The sequence below is a fragment of the Cariama cristata genome, unplaced genomic scaffold, assembly GCF_000690535.1.
Source record: "Cariama cristata isolate BGI_N322 unplaced genomic scaffold, ASM69053v1 scaffold28579, whole genome shotgun sequence".
In the NCBI taxonomy this organism is placed as follows: Eukaryota; Metazoa; Chordata; class Aves; order Cariamiformes; family Cariamidae; genus Cariama; species Cariama cristata.
Window position 1 is genome coordinate 1 of NW_009637890.1, and position 1,011 is coordinate 1,011.

At 58.5% G+C, this 1,011-nt stretch overlaps 1 protein-coding gene across 1 annotated transcript in view; it reads left to right on the forward strand.

The window, feature by feature from the left end:
* Nucleotides 1–149: 149 nt before the first annotated feature.
* Nucleotides 150–1,011, forward strand: part of NSUN5 (NOP2/Sun domain family, member 5) — a gene marked incomplete at its 5' end in the record, with an annotated part of 2,453 nt that continues 1,591 nt past the window's right edge. Inside the window, 2 exons of the mRNA XM_009708525.1 lie at nucleotides 150–250; nucleotides 527–695. Coding sequence (XP_009706827.1) covers nucleotides 150–250; nucleotides 527–695 — 270 coding nt within the window. The remainder of the gene's footprint in view (nucleotides 251–526; nucleotides 696–1,011) is intronic.

Genomic DNA, 1,011 nt, shown 5'->3' on the forward strand with positions numbered 1-1,011 from the left:
CAGCAGAAGGTGAGCCGCAACGAGGACCTCCTGGCCCCGGCACAGGCAGCGAGCCCTGCAGGTGAGTGGTCCTCAGGGCTGGGTGGTCTTCCTGGGCTGGCAGCAGTGGTGGGTTGTGTCTGATCCGGCCGACTGCCTCAGCCTCCCAGGTACCGCGCTACGTCCGAGTCAACACCCTGAAGACTTGTGTGGACGATGTGATTGACTTCTTCAAGCGTCAAGGCTACTCCTACCTGGGCAAAGCAGCCAGGTAGGCATTTCTTTTTGCCATCCTACCTTATCTGGGACATCAGCGAGCTGCAAGGGCTTGGGATGATGTCCTGTGGGCTGAAGGTTGTTGGTCTTGTGGCTCACGGTGTCCAGGTTGGGGTCTCCATCACTTCCCGCTCATACTTTCTGCCTCTCCGGGTGCTGCCTGGTGCCAAAGTGGAGAGGAGGCATGGAGTGAAGGGGGTTCTCAGCCTGAGCTCTAGTGTGGGCATGGTGAAGCAGGACTGTGTTCATCTTCCCTGTGTATCGTGGGCAGCATGGACGAACTGAGGGCCCTCTCCGGGAAGAAATTCTTGTTGGATCTTCATCTCCCAGAGCTGCTGGTTTTCCCTCCCCAGACGGACTTCCATGACAACCTGCTGTACACTTCAGGACACATAATTCTGCAGGACAAGGTGGGGAAGCAGGGGAGCAGGAGACTGCAGGGGTGGGAAATCCACTGCCATGGGTGGAGGGTTGGCCCCTCCCTCCATGCCAAGGGCTTGGCTTGGGCCGGCTTCGCTGCAGCACTTGAAGTCTAAGCAGAAATTGTGAATGCAGCCTGCAGATGTGGGGTTCCCCTGTGGCTTTGCTTCAGTATCCTGTAGGTACGGGATGAATTGCTCTGAACTGGTCTGTAAAAACACCCCGTAGGGAGCTAGGGACCAGCAGCTGGGAGGAGCGTGGGGCTGTGGGCTCGCCAGAGGCTTCCAGTGGTGGTGGACTTGGCGCTGTGTTGCTCTGGCTGCCTGCGAGCCTGCA